This window comes from Theropithecus gelada, chromosome 13 (assembly GCF_003255815.1).
Source record: "Theropithecus gelada isolate Dixy chromosome 13, Tgel_1.0, whole genome shotgun sequence".
Taxonomy (NCBI): domain Eukaryota; kingdom Metazoa; phylum Chordata; class Mammalia; order Primates; family Cercopithecidae; genus Theropithecus; species Theropithecus gelada.
In genome coordinates this window covers 45,268,897-45,286,377 of record NC_037681.1, presented here as the reverse complement: position 1 = coordinate 45,286,377, position 17,481 = coordinate 45,268,897, and the positions used below count along the sequence as shown (strand labels likewise).

Genomic DNA, 17,481 nt, shown 5'->3' with positions numbered 1-17,481 from the left:
AGGACTGTTAACATGACGCTATGACCTCAGTCTCTCCAAGCTGATACATAAAACTTTCCATCATAGCCAAGGTATCAAAGGCCGTCTGATTTGGCGAGCCACATTAGAAATCCTTCTGATAAAAAATAAAGGAGAAAGGCTAGGGCATTTGATAAAGCGCCGTATCCATGCTTATAGCATCACTGGAACCCTGAATTACAAAGGGAAGGTGAGAAATAAAACCATCTGGTAGAGACAGAGCTTAATCTGACAGGGGAGTGGCTGGGTACTTAGAGCCTTCTGGGAGGCCTGCCATCAGATGATGATGACCAGTGGGGACAGGGACAGGTGTATCCAGGCCCCTCCCCAGCCAGTTTTGGCTCTTTGAGGCGCTCAGAAGCCTGCAGCTCTCTCCTGGAGTGCCACTGGTTTATAGGAACCGCCGGATTGGAAAAGCACAGCTACTGCTCCTTTCCTCTCCGGATAGTACTGATCTCTGTCATGTTTCTTCTTTGGTCTCAATGAGCTCATGGTCATTCTGGGCTACCCCTTTCCAGCATCCCTTGCTTGCTCAGTGGTGTCACCTTCTTGGGCCTCAGATTGCTCATGACCTTGACCCTAGAGCTCATTTCAGCCCCTTTCCTTTCATCTTCTCCTTCTGGATATTCAGCTTATCATCCACTTCTGCCATTTCTTTCTTTATCTTTTATCTTCCCTTGTTTCCTTCCACAAATACCTTAATCTAAACTCTTGTACTCACTCATGCCTGGGTTATGTAACAACCTCCTGTATCCTAACTTCGAGAAACAGTTTTCCCAGCACACACTTGTCATGAAGCACCTACTGTTGTGATTGTTTATCAAGCCCAGGTGTTGGGGTTGTTTTGCTTTCTGTCTGTGCTGTGTTCGGGCTCCATTCCAGGCCGCTGTTGGTTTTCTCCCAGAACCCCTTCTTTCAGAAGGCGACTCTGGGTGCCTTCCCTGATGCCCAAGCCCTTATTCTTTCAATCAGCAAAGATACGCTGAGTGCCTGCGAGGTGCCAAGTACTGCCTGTTTTCATCTGATTATTCTTTTACTAAGTGTTTTGTTAGCATTTACATACTTTTTGCATTGTGTAATAATAATTTTTTCAATTTGTGTTATAACGTATTATTTATTGGTTCATTGTCTGTTTTCTAGTCCTTTAATCCTGCCTTTGAGAAAGGGTAATAATTTAGGATATGTTCACTGCAAGAGATATGTGTATCGAAACAGCTAACATGCAGTGGGTTGGGCTGACTTTGTTACTAACATAGATCTTGGCTGCTTTTCCCAGGGATGAAGTCAATAAAGCGTATCGGAAACTTGCTGTGCTGCTTCACCCTGACAAATGTGTAGCACCTGGCAGTGAAGATGCCTTCAAAGCAGTTGTGAATGCTCGGACAGCCCTCCTGAAAAACATCAAGTAGAAAGTAGAGAAAAAAGCCACGTGTGGGACTCAAATGCAAACAGACTTTCCCTAGAGGTGAAATGACCAACATGGAGTTTTCCTTCCCAGAATCTCACTGCTCTTTTCATTCATGTGTTGTCATTTGTATATCAGTAATTCAGGTGCCCATTTCATAGACATTTTACTGAGAAATGACCTGCATTTGTATGAAGTGAAGAGAACTGAGCGTCGCTTACTTCATCTCATATTTCTAGATAATCTGAATTTTTTTCTCATTCGTCAGCTCTGTAATTATAGTATCCCTTAGACATTTCACTTGGGGAAATCCACGAGGTTCCTGGAGGGAGGGAAGAGAGGACAAGAGGACCCTTTCACTTTTTGTTTTTTACTGAATTCCTCATAAGAGAAGAAAATAACAAAAATGGAAGCAAACAACATCAGAATCCCTGTAAGTTTGGTGTGACCTTACAGAGAAGTTGCTGCTTTTACGATGAGTTCCTTAGGTGATATTTTAACCATCGATCTATAATGATGACTCTTGGCAGCCCTTTGGGAGTTTGTAAAATGAGGTGATACAGTTCTGAATTGAGCAATCCTTTATGATATTCACTCTGTTCCTCTTCTGCAGCCACCAGGGGGAGAGACAAGCCAGTCCTAAGAGAAAAGGTGGTGGTAGCCACAAATTCTAGGTACACTAGCTGCTGCTCATCCTGTTCCTGGATCTGAGGCCTTTTCCTTGCCATAGAAATGGTTGCTGGTAGCAGTAGAGAGCATTGTGCACCTGGGAATGAGGAATCAGACCCCAAGACAGAAGTACTTGCAGGAGCTAGGTGCAGTAGTATCTGTCTGTAGTCCCAGCTACTCAGGAGGCTGAGACAGGAGGATTGCTTGAGCCCAGGAGCTCAAGTCCCACCTGGGCAACATAGTAACACCTTGTGTCTTTAAAAAAAAAAAAAAAAAAAGATACTTACAGGTCGCACTTGAAGATTATGCACATCGGCAGAGGAAAAGGTCAGCCAAGCTCAGGGCAAGCTTGATGCAGTAGGAGAGACTCCCCGTGAGGCTTAGCCCTTGTCTTATTGCCAGCCTTTGCCACAGGCAGGTGAGAAAGGCAGGGCCACTCCTCAGCAAAGCTGGCCTCTTCTGCACTTCCTCACCAGTGTTGTTTCTTCCTTTTTTCCCCTCTTCCCCTTCCCCTCTTGTGTTTTTTCTGAACCCCACATCTGCCATCGTTTCTCTCCTCTTGAGTCCCTGGCTTCTGGCCACTGCCTCCTCCCTCTTCTAAGCCTTGACCTGAACCTGGTTGACCAGAGACAAGTGTAGATCCTTTGGGTGGCAGTCAGGGGAAACCTCAGGGCCTTTATTGGGAGGAATCTCTGTAATTCCTGTTTGGGCTCCAAATTTTTAAACTATAGCTTACAAAATACATTCTCTGGCCACAGTCTCTTCCTTGGTATACAAGGGATGGATGAAGTTCCCGTATTAGGACTGGCACTCCTTACGGTGCTTATAGAACCAGTCTCACCAGTTGACTCATTACGTCATCACTCTTGTTACATCATATTTTTAGCTACAGCCACATTAACTAACATTTTTATATACTTTCAATTAGCTGTACTAATTGGGGCTTGAAAGTATATAAAATCTTCCTATCCTGTGGATTTTAAAAAGCTATCCCATATCGACTGCCAGAGAGCATCTACCTTACCACCTAAGAAGAAAAGCCACTCTCTTCCAATCCAAGCCCACTGCAGTCTTGTGGATTTTCCACACAGCAGCTTTTCACTGTATGCCTGTACTCGTGCTGCACTGAGCTTGTCATCAGGAAACCAGAACATTGCTTTATCATAGCATTTTTCATCTTGGTAATATCAAAACAACTTTATAAATGAACTGATTGATATGTTATTTCTTGCAAGATTTTCCTCTGGCCTTTAACTGGCTTCTGAGGCTACAGAACTCCAACCCAGAGTTCTTCAGGACTTAAATTTTGCTTAAGGAAGGCCTTTATCATGCTGAAAGCACTCAGACATGTCTGCCCTCACAGCAGAATGTAGAAGTCATATGAATGAGGGATCATACATGGTAGTGTCAGCCCAAATTGACATGACAACTCACTGAATGTGTGGCCCTGTATAAAAGCTGGTGCCAGTTTTCATCACTGTTATTACATAATAGATTGGGAACCTCATTCAACCGTATTGCACAGATGAGCAATTATAGCAGAGAAAATTCATTAGTGCTTCCACTCATATCCTTATGTGTGAGTTGGTGAAATTTAGCCTGAGCTTGATTCTTAGGTCTTGGGACTCAGTTTCCAACCTTCATATTAATGCTAAGAATGGCCATATACCACTTCATTTACGTAAAAGGAATAAAATAAGCAAGTTAAGCTTCAGGGTCCTAGAATTTTTCTGACTCCTATAATCCTTCGGCAGAATATGAAGAAATAACAAAGCATGATCTGCAATGGAAAGGTTTTTTTTTGGCACTAACTTCATGCAAAATTTCACAGACATCTATGCATTAATTTAAATTATTGGTGCAAATGTGTGCTTTGTAGTTCAACCTTATTAAAAATTCTTCAGCCAGTTAGGATTTCAAAATACATTAGTGAGAGTAACAGCTAGCAGAATAATTACAATGGCTAAAACGTTTTTATAGAGGATCTTGTTTTTCAAAAAAGAATAAAAAGTTTGAATAGCTATTATTAAAGAAAAGCCATGTCTTCAACATCTGAATCACCAAGAAGTAACACTTTTTAAACTTGTTAGAAATCCCTGGAGGCATTTTAAATTCATCTTCTAACCTACCTAAGCACTTTAAAATACAGGCTCCTTCTGTTCCTCTGTTCCCCTTCATGCCTCCTTTTGAATTGATATCTCAGCTGTCAATATTTCTTTGACTTCAGCATTGTCATTTTATTTCTCTATATCAATGTATCCTTAGTTTTGTTAGCCTGTTAATTTAAAAGTCCAGACTTGGGGGTCATTGTGTTGCTACCCAAGAGAAAATGCTACAGTTCTATAGATTGCACATCATTCTTTAAGGCATACATTTACCTCAGGAAACTTACTCTAGTATGTTCTCATATACTGAATTCTCAACTGAGTAACTATTTCTTTATACCTATAAACTAGTACCTAATTCACTGTTAGTTAAACGAGCCATAGATAAGGCAGCTAAATTTCTGAAAGATAGCCAGAGTAAGTAAGCAGCCACTGCAAGCTCTGAATCAGTTTCCAAAAAAAAAGAAGAAAAAAAAAAAGGAGCTGCACCCCATAGAACAATGACAGCATCACAAGGGGAAGGGAGAGATTTTGCCAAAAGTTAGAAAGGGTGGAGCTGTAAGCCATGTGCATGGTGCCTTTGACAGTGACAGTGCCCCCTTACAACTAATTCCACTAGGCATGGGAATGTCACCTCCTTTGCCACTGTACCCCATCAAGCTTACTCTGAATCAAAGTTTTTGTAAAACTTGAAAATGAACTTAGCTGCAAAATATAGCTAACCACCTTTCATTGCAAGCTTTGCAAAGAGAGGTTCGTACTTCTCATAACTGGTATTTAGCACAATTGTAAGACACAGTTTTACTGTTTGTTCATTGTTTTTTTCCATTAAACTTTTCTAGAGAAGACAAAAGCTTACACTTCTGACATGGATAAGTGAGATGGTGTCTAACAAGCAGTGCAATATTAGGCTGTGCAATAGAGGCCCTGTTGGCGAGATGAGTTTTGCTGGAGAGCTGGACGGTGTTGGTTAGCTTCCTGCATTGATTGCCCCTGGGCATTCTTCCCCCTTAACTGTGAAAGCAGAGTCTATAAATGAACTCTTTACTCTTACAAGGTAATTTACATATTTTCTTTCTGTTGAAATAACTGAAAATGTGAAATCTACCAGTTGTTTATGTCTTGTAAACAGAGTGTCATATGTATTTAAGTTGTGTATTTTTATAAAGTAAAGCCAAATATCAAGTAAAGCCACACTGGTCTGTGGGCTGCATTTATTTGTGGAAACACTGGTCTTTAATGGAAAACATACTAAGCTAGAAGCCAGTCCAGTTCCTCACCAACTGTGACCCTCAGTAAGACATTCCTGAGAATGGCCCACCCGTCTTTCAGGGGAGCTACTCTGTCCTCTTCATCCTGCTAAACATGGTCTAAAGGGGAGACGTTCAAAATGTTCAAGGTCTTGTTGTTTTTTTTTTTTTTTGAGATGGAGTCTCACTCTGTCACCCAGGCTGGAGTACAGTGGTGTGATCTCAGCTCACTGCAGCCTCTACCTCCTGGGTTCAAGCAATTCTCCTGCCTCAGCCTCCCAATTAGCTGAAATGACAGGTGCCCGCCACTACGCCTGGCTAATTTTTGTATTTTTAGTAGAGATGGGGACAGGGTTTCGCCATGTTGGCCAGGCTGGTCTCAAATTCCTGACCTCAAGTGATCCACCCACCTCGGCCTCCGAGAGTGCTGGGATTACAGGCGTGAGCCACTGCTGAGCCATTGTGCCCGGCCTCAAAGTTCAAGTTCTTTCCGATCTTTCTTCCCTGGTCACAGACACCCGTCCACAGGACAGGAATGTGACTCCAAATAGGTCACATAGGTGTCGCTCCCTAGGATCTCTCTAACTGGAGCTAGGAAGATATTTTCTCTCAGGAAAGGAAGAAGTCCCAGTGATGCTGACAACCTTGATTCCAACCTCATGGGAAAAAATTGAGAATGAAGCAGACATCCAGCGAGAGGCAGAGTCCTGATGGTTTTCAGCCTTGCCTTCTAGTCCTTGAGGGAGGGCCCATGAGCTTGTTTGTCAAGCTCATCAGTCACCTCAGAGTCCTTCCACTCGTTTACTGCTTCAGTTTCGTTGGAGTTTGCTTTTTGTTACCTGCAGCCTAAAGAATGTTAGAAAATAAAAGCCAACAAGGATCATAAGCAGGGATGAGAAAGCTATGGTCAGTAACATTTAACAAGTGTAACATTTTATATATTAAAATATATCTAATTACTTGGTTTCTCTCAACTGGGGTGTTTGTTTGGCTACTTTTTTTTTTTTTTTTTTTTTTTTTAACCAACACTCTGACAGCGTTTTATTTCAAACTCTGATCCCTGCCCTGTGATTACAAAGAGGATGCTGCTGGTTCTCTCTCACAGACTCTGCTGTGGAAAAAACTGGTATCCAATGTTCTCTGAAACATACTGTCTTTCATCTAGACTCAGAAGCTTGACATAAAATTTAAAAAAGAAGAGTGTACATGGCCATGTTATACCTGCCACCTGCTAGGGCCCAGCCATCAGCCATGGTTGCTGAGGATGAGACTACTGAAAAGACCTGAGCAGGATGAGAGAGAACAAAGGTAGTTCTTTCTGTAGCATGATGGGAATGGGAGACTTCAAAGCTTCCAGCAGCCTCATCACCCAGGCTTCACCCCAGAATCATTTTTGTCATCAGACTAGCTGAGGCTTCTGGGCCTCTCCTTGTGCCTCTTCATATTCTTCTGGTTTCAGCTGAGGGCCAGGGATCATCACCGTCTTAAGGATGGGCTGCTTAGGGGGTGCCCATGGGGGAACGATCTTGCTATGCATTCTCCAACTTCCATATGGGTTTGTCAACTGCTTTTCGAATACAACATACTCCAGGACATCCTTGGGTACATCTTCCTGTCCATACATCACCGGCCAAACCGGTCATAGATGGCCAGAGTCTGCCGGGTGTGCATGCGTACGGTGATCTGGCTGTACACATTGCCCTGGTTCATCATACTTGAACAGCAAACTTGAACAACATGGGAGGGCTCTAAAGATTCCACGAAGCTCCAGCGGACGGCCTTATATTTGATGTCCCAGGTCATGTCTGGAAAACAGTGTTCAGTTACCAAGGTATGAAGTCGGTCATGGTCTGAGTTGTTGAGACAAAGGTGAGCTTCAATAAAGATATCCTTAGTTTTTTCAGGGAAGTCCTTTATTTTAAAATTGGCATCATAGTCTTTTATCCTCCGGATTGACATTTGCGATGCCATAGTCTTCTTCATTCCTTCAGTTCTGTGTATCAGTCCCTCCTTTGAAAGAGATGATATGCATGCATCACCCTCAGGAGGAACACAGGCATCAAATATACCAGCTGTACAGGCCAGATGTATGGAACAGTCCGATTTTTCTGGAGGAATAACCAATCCTGCTTTCCAGGCATGTTCCATAAACTCTTTTTCTGTTTTAAATTTAGGTTGATAAACAGGAGGTGTGAAATGTTTTTTAGTTCTTACTGGAACTATAGCTGAGGACTGAGTCACCAGAACTGGCCTTGAGGTATGGGGGCTGCCATCTTGTTCCCGCAAAGGCCGCTGGGAAGTGGCTGCTTTTTAAACCAATAACCAGTTGTAAATGGAAAAGAAAAACTGGACTTACTCAATTTGTTTCAGGGTCAATTTAAGATGCAAAATTATCTGGCTTTTTAGTTTCCAGTTGATTGATTGCCTATCGAGGGCACCTGTAATTTCTTAAATTTTTAATCAAACTTTATTGTTGAAAGTGTTCATTCACCAGCCGGGTGCAGTAGTTCACGCCTGTAATTCCAGCACTTTGGGAGGCCAAGGTGGGTGGATCACGAGGTCAGGCATTCGAAACCAGCCTGGCCAACATAGTGAAACCCCGTCTCTACTAAAAATACAAAAAATTAGCTGGGCATGGTGGCCGGCACGTGTAATCCCAGCTACTCTGGAGGCTGAGGCAGGAGAATCGCTTGAACCTGGGAGGCAGAGGTTGCGGTGAGCCGAGATCGCACCACTGCACTCCAGCCTGGGCGTCAGTGCGAGACTCCGTCTCAAAAATATATATATATATTCATTCACCATGTATTTACTGAGCACCTACCATGTGCCAGGCCCTTTTCTAGGTGCTGGAGATCTAGCAGAGCGCAGAAGTGACAAAAATCCCTGCCCTGTGGAGCTTACAGTCTAGTGTCATTTTTAAAAATTTGTGTTTTGAAGAGTTTCTTTTTTTCTGTAATTTATTTCTCGATTGCATTTTTTAGAAATCTTCAAGATACAATTTCAGAATTAATACTCATTGCTACTATATACTGAAGATCATGTAGGTTGTTAAATGCTTTTATTTATTTTTTTGAGAGCTCAACCATTATCATTATGCCAACCTCAGTTTTTCATGTTGGCCTAAAGGAAATAGTTCCGGCCGGGCGCAGTGGCTAACGCCTATAATCCCAGCACTTTGGAAGGCCAAGGTGGGGGCAGGGATCACTCGAGGTCAGGAGTTCAAGACCAGGCTGACCAACGTGGCGAAACCCCCGTCTCTACTAAAAATACAAAAATTTGCCGGAGGTGGTGGTGAACACCTGTAGTCCCAGCTACTAAGGAGGCTGAGGCAAGAGAAGCACTTGAACCCAGGAGGCGGAGCTTGCAGTGAGCTGAGATCATGCCACTGCACACCAGCCTGGGTAACAGAGTGAGACTCCGTCTCAAAATAAAATAATAAAATTAAATTAAAGGAAATAGTTCCAACCATTTAGTTAGGGATTTCTTTATATACAAGTTTGTATATTCATAATGAAATATATCAACATATTCTTCTAAAGCAGTTGAAAGTTGGGTTCATTTTAAGGGAAAATATCTAAAATCTAAGTTTGTTGTTTTAGTTATATAAACAAATATGTACCATAATATCACCTCGTTAAAATTCTGGTCAGTTGACTGTTCTAAATGCTATGACTTGAAGAAAATGTCTCCTTGCATCCAAAACCAATTCGTTGGTAATTATAAAATCAGCAGCTGTAACGCATGAATGCATTTATATTAGGAAGAGAATGTAAAAATCTGCTATGATTAAGAGAAATTAAGATGAGAGGGTCTTGTGTCCTCAGATGTCAGGATGTAAACATTCTGCTAGTTTTGGAGTATGAGAGAAAGTAAGTTAATTGAATAAATACTGAAGAAAGAAAGGATCTTTGTGGTTCAAAAGGAAAATAACGCCAAGTACGGTGGCTCACGCCTGTAATCCTAGCACTTTAGGAGGCTGAGGTGGGTGGATCACCTGAGGTCAGGAGTTCGAGACCAGCCTGGCCAACATGGTAAAATCCCATCTCTACTAAAAATACAAAAATTAGCTGGGAGTGGTGGTACATGCCTGTAATCCCAGCTACTGGGGAGGCTAAGGCAGGAGAATTGCTTAAACCTGGGAGGCAGAGGTTGCAGTGAGCCGAGATCGCACCATGCACTCCAGCCTGGGCGACAAGAGTGAAACTCTGTCTCATTAAAAAAAAAAAAAAGAAAAGAAAATAGAACAAACTGTCTTCCTTCTGACTAGCAGGGAGCAAACAGAAAAGCCCCAAGTCAGTGGTTGTCAACTGTTTTTTTAGTGACTGAACCCTGTATTTCTAGTAAACTCCAACATGGGATCCCTATATATTAAAGAGCTAAAAGCAACATTTTATTAGGACAAATCTGTAAGTTCACATTGGTAACTTCACCCCTTCTAGAAGAAGCGAATAGGCAGTTGTGCCTCCTGAGGAAGATGGCAGGGTTTAGATCTGAAGATAGTAATCTCTCCTGCTCACAGATGCTGCTGGAGGAGAGCACCTTGCCCAAGAAAATGAATCGTATTCAAGGACACTGGGTTAAGAGCTTTTGCTGGGCCTTGTGCTGCAGGCAGTGTTAGGCAGAGGCTGTGTTTAATGCTGCTTCCTGATGAAATTTTAGCTCTGAGGGAAGGTACTCCGGCATTGTGCTGTGAGGCAGAGAGCTAAGCTGCTCTTCCAAAGAAATGAACAAGACTCCTGGAGGCTGGGGACTGCCTAAAGGAAGAGAAAGATGTGATTAGATGGAGTAGAAGACTGGGGTCTTGAGAAGGGTAGTTAGAAAGATGCTAGATGGTAGAAATTATGAGATATTAAATCACCTTGGACAGCCAAAGAGGGCCGGGCGTGGTGGCTCACACTTGAAATCCCAGCACTTCGGGAGGCCGAGGCAGGCGGATCATGAGAGGTCAGGAGATTGAGACCATCCTGGCCAACATGGTGAAACCCCGTCTCTACTAAAAATACAAAAATTAGCTGGGCATGGTGGTGCATGCCTGTAATCCCAGCTACTCGGGAGGCTGAGACAGGAGAATAACTTGAACCCGGGAGACAGAGGTTGCAGCAAGCCGAGATCGTGCCACTGCACTCCAGGCTGGTGACAGAACAAGATTCCAGCTGGAAAAAAAAAAAAAGTGAAAGAATTGAGTACAGTGAATGGAATAAATGTTAAAAGAAAAAGAGAGAGAGAAAGAAAGAAAAAGAAAGAAAGAAAGAAAGTCAAAGAGAAGTTCCGGAAATAACCAATGACTCTTAAGAATATGGATGTCTTTTATTTTTATATTGTTATCCCCGTTTTACAGATGAGAAAACCGAGATTCAGAGAGGTTAAATGCCTCATCGGAGGCCACACAGGAAGCTATTCACGCAGGGAGAGGTGGCTTACACCTGCAATCCCAGTACTTTAGAAGGCCAAGACACAGAGGATTGCTTGAGCTCAGGTGTTCAAGATCACTCTGGGTAACATGGTGAAATCCTGTTTCTACAAAAAACACAAAAATTAGCCAGGCATGGTGGCACACGAGTAGTCCCAGCTACTCGGGAGGCTGAGGTGGGAGGATGACATGAACCTGGGAAATCAAGTGAGCCGTGATTGCACCACTGCACTCCAGCCCTGGGGCAGGGGCAAGAAGCTATTGAAACCCAAGACTGCCCATTTTCAGAACCCAGCTTCCCACTATACACTATCAGGCTCAGGATCCAAATTTTAAAATATTCTGCTTCCCACTTGTAAGTCATATTGTACCTGCTTTACCAGGTTGCTTAGATGGACATAAAGATATATATATATATTTATTGAAAGGGAGTTTTGCTCTTGTTGCCCAAGCTGGAGTGCAATGGCGCGATCTTGACTCACCACAGTCTCCGCCTCCTGGGTTCAAGCAATTCTCCTGAAGAGGTCTATATACTTTTAAAAGACCACCACAGACAATTTTCCTCATCAAATCCTGCATGTATGCAGAGGAATGACAGAAACTTCTTTCTGAGGTGTGCCCAAACCAAGAAAGAGTTAACATGAGTGCTTTAGAATACGGAATTTGGTGGATGTACTTAATATGTTTTCTTTCTTTTTTTTTTTTTTTTTTTGAGACAGAGTCTCGCTCTGTCGCCAGGCTGGAGTGCAATGGTACGATCTCGGCTCATTGCAACCTCCGACTCCCTGGTTCAAGCAATTCTCCTGCCTCAGCCTCCCGAGTAGCTGGGATTACAGGCATGCACCACCACACCCAGCTAATTTTTGTATTTTTAGTAGAGACGGGATTTCACCATGTTGGCCAGGATGGTCTCGATCTCCTGACCTCGTGATCCACCCATCTCAGTCTCCCAAAGTGCTGAGATTACAGGCGTGAGCCATCACACCCAGTCTACGTTTTCTTTCTTTTGTTGCTTTCTTTTTTTTTTTTTTTTTTTTTTTTTTTTGAGACAAGGTCTCACTCTGTCACGCAGGCTGGAGTGCAGTAGTGCAATTTCGGCTCACTGCAACCTCTGCCTCCCCGGCCTAAGTGATCCTCCCACCTCAACCTCTTGAGTAGCTAGGACCACAGGCACATGCCACCACGCCTGGCTAATTTTTCCTATTTTTTGTAGCGACAATGTCTCCCTGTGTTGCCCAGGCTGCTCTCGAACTCCTGGGCTCAAGCAATCTACCTGCCTTTGCCTCCCAAAGTGCTGAGATTACAGGCATAAGCGGTCATGCCTGGTCACTTTTTTTTTTTTTTAATGAAATTTTAAAGTCTTATGGGACCTCTGATGCCTCCAGAATGGCTTGAAAATCATGTCTTAAGGGACCTCCACCCAGGCCAGTAACTGAGAGTTAAATAACCTATGAGGCAGGAGATAGGGAGAGACCCACTCTAAGGATTTTGTTTCTGAGTGATTTTCATGTTCCTAACATTCTTTTGTCATAGTTAAAACCCAGGAAGCTCTAAAGGGGCTGTTTCCCGCCCCATCCTCGCCCCCAGAAGTGGCCAGGCATTTTATGTTAGAATCACTAGCACTATACAAAGAAAAGGTGGTTTGTATTCACCAAACTCTAAAGCTTGCCTCCAGGAAGTGCAATTTAGGGAATGGGGTTAGGATAGTTTCACTTTTCGTCCAATCCTGTCTATATTGTTTGAGTTTTCCCAATGAATGTACTTTGAGTTTTCCCAATGAGTGTACTTTGGTCATCTAAAAACTACACAAATCCAAAAGCTAAGCATAGCAGCAGTTTTTTTTTTAACTCACTCTGAAGCTGTTTGTGGGGACCTCTTACAGTATGGTGACTCTAGGCTGTCATGAAATCCTGCTTCTCTTTACATTAGTAGAAATTTCAGACTACAGGGAAAACAAGCTTTTAATGACTTAGAAGTTTTTCAGAAAGCTAACATAGCAATCAGTGCTCCCTGGCTGGGATTTCAAATCCACTTAAAGTAGTTATATATCCGCAAACTCCACTCTCATATAACACAGCAGCAGCAGAATTGAAATTAGAAGACTTGGGATAGAGTCTTATCTCTCCTGTTCATTAATAGAGTAGCCTTGGGCAAGTGGATTCACCTTCTGAGATTAGGTTTCCTCCGTTATTAGATGAGGCCATTTAATTAGATAACACCTGAGGTCCTTTTTAAAGACCATTACTTTATGAAATTTTACAAAGTGAGTAAAAACTAGGTTTCCCAGGCTTCTTGCATATAATTCCACTGCAACATTAACTGAGAGTTTAATAATCTAAGAACAGGTGGGGAGGCTGGGAGAGACCTACTCTTTGGGGGGATTTCTTCAACACCTCCCACTCCGGCAAAAAAAGGAGAAGAAAAAATAGAAATTAATTTTTAAAATATTAGCAAATTGGCTGGGCAGAGTGACTCACACCTGTAATCCTAACATTTTGGGAGGCCAAGGCAGGTGGATCGCCTGAGGTCAGGAGTTCGTGACCAGCCTGGCCAACATGGCAAAACCCCGTCTCTACTAAAAGTACAAAAATCAGCCAGGAGTGGTGGCAGGTGCCTATAATCCCAGCTACTTGGGAGGCTGAGGCAGGAGAATTGCTTGAACCCGGGGAGGCGGAGGTTGCAGTGAGCCAAGATCATGCCACTTCACTCCAGCCTCATCATAAGAGCGAAACTCTGTCTCAGGAAAAAAAAAAAAATATATATATATATATACACACACACACACACACACACACACATATATATATACACACACACATATATATACACACACACACATATATATATATACACACACATATATATATATGAATTATGCTTTTCCTAAAGTTTGGAATAGCAGGCATTGTTGAACGCTTATTTTTTAAGCAATAATATACACAGATTGATGATAGTTTTTTTTTGAGACAGTCTCCCTCGGTCACCCAGGCTGGAATGCAATGGTGTGATCTCAGTTCACTGCAGCCTCCACTTTCCAGGCTTAAGTGATCCTCCCATCTCAGCCTCCCGAGACCACAGGTGCATACCACCACACACAGCTAATTTTTGTATTTCTTTTTAGAGATGGGTTTTTGCCATGTTGCCCAGGCTGGTCTCAAACTCCTGAACTCAAGAAATCCACCCACCTCAGCCTCCTGAGGAACAGAGGCTATAGGTGTGCACCACCATGCCTGGGTAAGCCCTCTTTTATTTTAATTAAAGAAAACCCTTAAATTTCTACTACATGAAATAGTGATTATGACATCTCATTTTACAAAGGTTTGAGATGAAATCACAGGTTTGACATTTTCAGTAGTATGGGTGTGGTGGCTTACGCCTATAGTCTCAGCACTTTGGGAGGCCGAGGTGGGAGGATCACTTGAGGCCAGGAGTTCGAAACTAGCCTGGGCAATGTAAAGATCCTGTCTTTTTTTTTTTTTTTTCATTTTTCCTTTCTTTTATTTATTTTTTCTGAGTTGGGATCTCACTCTGTCACCCAGGCTGGAGTGCAGTGGCGCGATCTTGGCCCTCTGTAAGCTCCGTCTCCTGGGTTCACACCATTCTCCTGCCTCAGCCTCCCTAGTAACTGGGACTACAGGCACCTGCCACCATGCCTGGCTAATTTTTTGCATTTTTAGTAGAGACGGGGTTTCACTGTGTTAGGCAGGATGGTCTTGATCTCCTGATCTCGTGATTGGCCCGCCTCGGGCTCTCAAAGTGCTGAGATTACAGGCATGAACCACTGCGCCCGGCAAGATCCTGTCTTTATAAAAAGTTAAAAAATAAAAATTTTAAAAATTAGCTGTTTGCGGTGGTGTGGTGGTTTGGGCCTGTAATCCCAGCTACCCGGAAGGCTGAGGAGGGATGATCACTTGAACCGAGGAGTTTGAGGCTGTAGTGAGCCATGGTCATGCCACTGCACTTTAGCCTGGGTGACAGAGTGAGATCCCAACTCAGAAAAAATAAATAAAAGAAAGGAAAAATGTTTCCTGGAAAATAGCTCATCCTGACTTGATTTTGGTGGGGGTGGGAGAAGCAAAAAAAATTTTTTTCAGTAGCAAGTCCATAAGATTCAGATGTTCAAAGACATTCTTTTATGAAATAGGAGTTATCTTGGCTCCCATGCTAACATTTTCACCAAGGATACGAAAACTTAAAATTTGCCTCTTAAGGTAAGTTAGTCGCTTCTGGTTTCAAACACAATTAACTCAAGATTAAAACTCAGTAAATGCAAGATCATCTCGCCCTCGCATTTCTGCTCCCCTCTTTCTCCCCAGGGAAGACCTAAAGTTGGGGCTGGGGTACCTCACCTCTCATCTTGGCCAGGAGAAACGTTTTCTGTCCTCTTGCCATCCCCTACCCTCACGGCCTTGACTGCCTCTAGCTGGTCCTACTGGTCGATCTCCCACTGATGTCATTGGTCCCTCCATGGCCTCCAGACTGGAGGTATGAGCACTGGTCCTCCTAGTTGTCCAGGCTGGCCCTAGGCCTCCCCTGCTCTGCCCCCTGCCCCCTGGAGGGTTGGTAACTCTGGGCCACTTTTCCCATCCCAGACACGAGGCCCATCCCCTCAGGCCTGTCTTCCAGCCATCACCACCCTGAGGCTCTGGTGCCACATCAGACCCAATTTCATGCCACGCTCCTCTTGGAAACTGCAACTGCAACCTCCCAGGCTGCTTCAACTAGGCCCGAGGAGTGACTGGTGCGCTGGCGAACTGGTTCCCTTGGGAGGGGGTTGGGGGAAACCCTGATTTGTAGCTTTTGCTTGGCTCCTGTAGTATAAATACTCACTATGGTTGATTTCAAGTTGAGGAGAAATAACACCACCGACCAATAAGATCTCATAAGCTGTGACAGCAAACTGTGGCTTGGCACTTTGTTGACTCCAGGAAAGAGGGAAAGTGAACTTGGCTCTAATGCAGCCTCCAGCAGCCAAGCTTTCCTCCCACCCCTCAGGAACCTTCCCTCTGATCTCATCTCCTCGACTACATTTTTAGTGCTTGGGGTGGGGATTATGTCTCAAAGTCTTCTCTCTCATAGGATTCCTCACAGGGCACTTGAGGAGGCACTAAGTATGCTGACTGATGACAGTGTTTTAAAATATAGCTGTTAGGCCAGGCGCGGTGGCTCATGCCTGTAATCCCAGCACTTTGAGAAGCCAAGAAAGGCAGATCACCTGAGGTCAGGAGTTCAAGACCAGCCTGGTCAACATGGTGAAACCCCGTCTCTACTAAAAATATAAAAGTTAGCCAGGAGTTGTGGTGGGCACTTGTAATCCCAGCTACTTAGGAGGCTAGGGCAGGAGGATTGCTTGAACCCGGGAGGCAGAGGTTGCAGTGAGTCAAGATCATGCCATTGCCCTTCAGCCTGGGCAACAAGAGTGAGACTCCATCTCAAAAAAATATATATGTGTATGTATGTGTGTGTGTGTGTGTGTATATATATATATATATGGCTGTTAAAGGCAACACCACACCGTTTTTCACTATCAGAGGCGTAAAGGCTACTCACCTCTTGTGATTTTCCCTATAGACCTAATGAAATTAACCAATGCCCCAAAGCTTCTCAATCTTGCACCAGAGAGTATCCCTTCCATATTTTTTTTTTTTTTGAGGCGGAGTCTCGCTCTGTCGCCCGGGCTGGAGTGCAGTGGCCGGATCTCAGCTCACTGCAAGCTCCGCCTCCTGGGTTCACGCCATTCTCCTGCCTCAGCCTCCCGAGTAGCTGGGACTACAGGCGCCTGCCACCTCGCCCAGCTAGTTTTTTGTATTTTTTAGTAGAGACGGGGTTTCACTGTGTTAGCCAGGGTGGTCTCGATCTCCTGACCTCGTGATCCGCCCGTCTCGGCCTCCCAAAGTGCTGGGATTACAGGCTTGAGCCACCGCCCCCGGCCTATCCCTTCCATATTGCCAAGGAATGTTTAATGGAGCAAGGTTTGGGATTTTGTAAAGTGTATTTATTAGGATGGATTTGGCTGAAGTCTAATTAATTGATATCATGATTTAAAGTTGTATGCAGGAAGATCTGACAACTCACTAGCAGTCTGCAGTCGGCATTATTAGTTGGTATTAAGTCTTGAATAGTCTTTGTCGCCCTAAGAGAGAAGCTTCATTTTAGAAAGTATAGGATTCATTGCAAAAAGGACTTATTGAGCATCTACTATTTGCAAAGCACAGCAGATGTGCAGGCCAGTGATTTTCAAAGTGGCCTCAGCATCGCCTAGGCGCTTGCACATCCCTGGCCGGGCGCGGTGGCTCATGCCTGTAATCCCAGCACTTTGGGAGGCCAAGGCTGGCAGATCACCTGAGGTCAGGAGTTTGAGATCAGCCTGGCCAACATGGTAAAACCCCGTCTCTACTAAAAATGCAAAAATTAGCTGGCATGGTGGCACGTACCTGTAATCCCAGCTACTCGGGAGGCTGAGGCAGGAGAATCGCTTGAACCCAGGAGGTGGAGGTTGCAGTGAGCGGAGATCGCACCACTGCACTCCAGCCTGGGTGACACAGCGGGACTCTATCTGAAAAAAAAAAAAAACCAAAAAACAAAAAAAACAAACAAAAAAAGAGGGCAAATTTGGAAAGCAAC

At 43.8% G+C, this 17,481-nt stretch overlaps 1 protein-coding gene and 1 pseudogene across 4 annotated transcripts in view; one reads left to right on the top strand and one right to left on the bottom strand.

Annotated features, from left to right (window-relative positions):
• The window catches only part of DNAJC27 (DnaJ heat shock protein family (Hsp40) member C27), a 28,753-nt gene extending 23,371 nt beyond the window's left edge, over window positions 1–5,382 (top strand). For all 3 annotated transcript variants that reach the window (XM_025354903.1, XM_025354901.1, XM_025354902.1), the window contains one exon: window positions 1,295–5,382. In XM_025354903.1, coding sequence (XP_025210688.1) covers window positions 1,295–1,300 — 6 coding nt within the window. In that variant the 3' untranslated portion in view covers window positions 1,301–5,382. The remainder of the gene's footprint in view (window positions 1–1,294) is intronic.
• A 1,110-nt stretch (window positions 5,383–6,492) lies between these two features.
• On the bottom strand, window positions 6,493–17,131 carry LOC112604478 (annotated as a pseudogene). The gene is made up of 2 exons (XR_003115234.1): window positions 17,071–17,131; window positions 6,493–7,750 (listed from the first exon to the last, which is right to left on the bottom strand). The product of XR_003115234.1 is annotated as a 39S ribosomal protein L45, mitochondrial pseudogene (transcript).
• Window positions 17,132–17,481: the final 350 nt, after the last annotated feature.